General features: G+C 46.3%; 1 protein-coding gene across 1 annotated transcript; it reads left to right on the top strand.

Annotated features, from left to right (window-relative positions):
- The first annotated feature begins 972 nt into the window (after positions 1-972).
- Positions 973-1935, top strand: LOC137157818 (olfactory receptor 52K1-like). The gene has a single exon (XM_067555226.1). The coding sequence runs from the start codon at positions 973-975 to the stop codon at positions 1933-1935; it is 963 nt and encodes a 320-aa protein (XP_067411327.1).
- The last annotated feature ends 357 nt before the right edge of the window (positions 1936-2292 follow it).

The raw sequence follows: 2292 nt of genomic DNA, 5'->3' as shown, positions 1-2292 counted from the left end.
TCTGACTTTAGAAAGTTCTTTAATGTGGCAGACAAAGGCAGAATGAGATCTAACGGCTGGGAGCTGAGTCTGGACAAATTCAGACCAGAAACAAGGCACACGTTCCTATAAGAAGGAGAAGTATGTCTTGGAACAACTTGTCTAGGGATGTGACTGGATCGGCATCACTTGAAGACTTTAAATGAAGACTAGATGCCTTACTCAGGGATTGGTTGTAGGACAAAGTTATGGGCTTGATGCAGAAATCACTTGGTGAAATTCTGTGGCCTGTGGTATTCAGAAGGCCTTATTAGATGATCGTAATGGTCCCTTCTTGCCTTAACGTCTATGAATCTATAATTATTTGATCCCAATATTTTCCCAGTTAAAGAAATAACTAAAATATTTTCTAAAATCTTAGCTAAATCTGGGTTGTAGAATTTTATAGTATTTTCTCCTCCTCACTCCTGTAACGGAGGGTGCTTCTACAGACCCTGCACGTCCAGCTAGCACATGTATAAAGAGCAGTGTAAATGGTGAGGTGCTGCATAGATGAGTAAAGTACAGGCATGCCAGAATTTTAAGGTGTACACCCTACATAGCCATCTGCACACCCAAACAGATGCCATTTCTACTATTTAGTGTGTTGCTGCCTCCCTGCTGTCAGAACCTTTCCCCATTGCAGCAAAAGGCTGCAGCCTGACTGCCTTCCAGCAATACTTTAATGATACCAGTGTAACCATTTGCAAATTTTCAGAAGGAAAGACTAGGAAAAAAAGGCCGAATCCAAACTCTACTGACATCAAAGGAATTATTTCCACAGACTTCCACAGCTTTGGGTCAGATTCATCCCTGATATAAGCAGAGGCTCCTGAGGAGGTGCATCCCCTTCTTCCAGAGCTGACTGGCCCCTTGTATGTATCTAATTTACATGTTCATTCCATGTATTGTGTTTTATTGAAGGGAAAGACGTAGCTGTAAGACTTGCAAAAGATGCCACAACAAGACAACCTGTCAGGTTCCAACAGCGCAGGCTCTGATCTGTCAGTGTTCTTCCTGAGCGGCATCCCGGGGCTGGAAGCCATGCACCTCTGGATCTCCATCCCCTTCTTCTCAGTGTTCACTGTGGCCCTTCTAGGAAACAGCATCCTCCTGTATGCTATCAAGACAGAGCCCTCCCTCCACAAGCCCATGTACTATTTCCTCGCCATGCTGGCTGTCATCGATCTGGTTGTATCTACAACCATCATGCCAAAATCACTGAGCATCTTTTGGTTTAATTCCAGGGAGATAAGCTTTACTGCATGTCTTGTACAGATGTTTTTCCTTCACTCGTTCTTATGCATGGAGTCTGGTGTGCTGGTGGCCATGGCCTTTGACAGGTATGTCGCCATCTGCAACCCCCTGAGGTATGCCACCATCCTGACAAGCTCAGTGATAGCAGAGATCGGGCTGGTGGCTTTGACCCGGGCTGTTCTCCTTGTGGTGCCTCTGCCCTTCCTCCTCAGGAGGCTGCCCTTCTGCCAGTCCCACATCATCTCCCATTGCTTCTGCGAACACATGGCACTGGTGAAGCTGGCCTGTGCCGACACCAGGTTCAATAACATCTATGGGATCATCGTAACTCTCATTATTTTGGAACTGGATATGATGTTCATCACCCTTTCGTATGTTAAGATCCTAAGGAATGTGTTAAGGGTGGCCTCCAAGGAAGAGCAGCTGAAGGCTTTTGGCACTTGTGTTTCCCACCTTTGTGCCATCTTAATTTTTTACACCCCAATGGTTCTCTTCGCAATTATTTACAGGTTTGGTCACCAAGTTGCCCCTCACATACACATCCTCATGGCCAATTTCTACCTCCTTTTTCCTCCCATGATGAATTCAGTTGTGTACGGGGTGAAAACCAAACAGATTCGCATCAGAGTGCATCTCCTGTTCCGAGGGAAAAGGTTCTAGGCTGTCATTGTGTGTAGTCTCATACTGGGAAACTCATCATGCAGGTCTCCCCCCCCTAAAACGTCAGCAGAGTGAGCGCAGATGTTCCTTTCTGCAGCATCTTGCATCATCGATAGTTTTGAAACTCTCCACATAATATGCAGTGAACCTCTGGGCATGCTGGATTGGGAATTCCCTCTCCTTCATACAGAGTGCAGCGTACAGTCCCAGGGCTCTCCCTGAGCTGTGCTGGCCAACATGGACGTTGTACTTGGCAATGGTCCTGCCTCATTTGTCCATCTATAGCAAGAGGCTTAGACTTGCTCACTCCTTACATGTAGGGAGATGAAGTGATTTGCCTAACGCCACCCAGCAGTG

The sequence above is a fragment of the Emydura macquarii genome, unplaced genomic scaffold (genome assembly GCF_026122565.2).
Source record: "Emydura macquarii macquarii isolate MOO-44397 ecotype Brisbane River unplaced genomic scaffold, CSIRO-AGI_Emac_v2 contig_1591, whole genome shotgun sequence".
In the NCBI taxonomy this organism is placed as follows: domain Eukaryota; kingdom Metazoa; phylum Chordata; order Testudines; family Chelidae; genus Emydura; species Emydura macquarii.
This window is presented reverse-complemented; position numbering and strand designations above follow the sequence as displayed.

What these genes read in the sequence shown, in the direction of transcription:
- LOC137157818 (XM_067555226.1), top strand. Translation starts at nt 973, where the DNA reads ATGCCACAACAAGACAACCTGTCAGGTTCCAACAGCGCAGGCTCTGAT.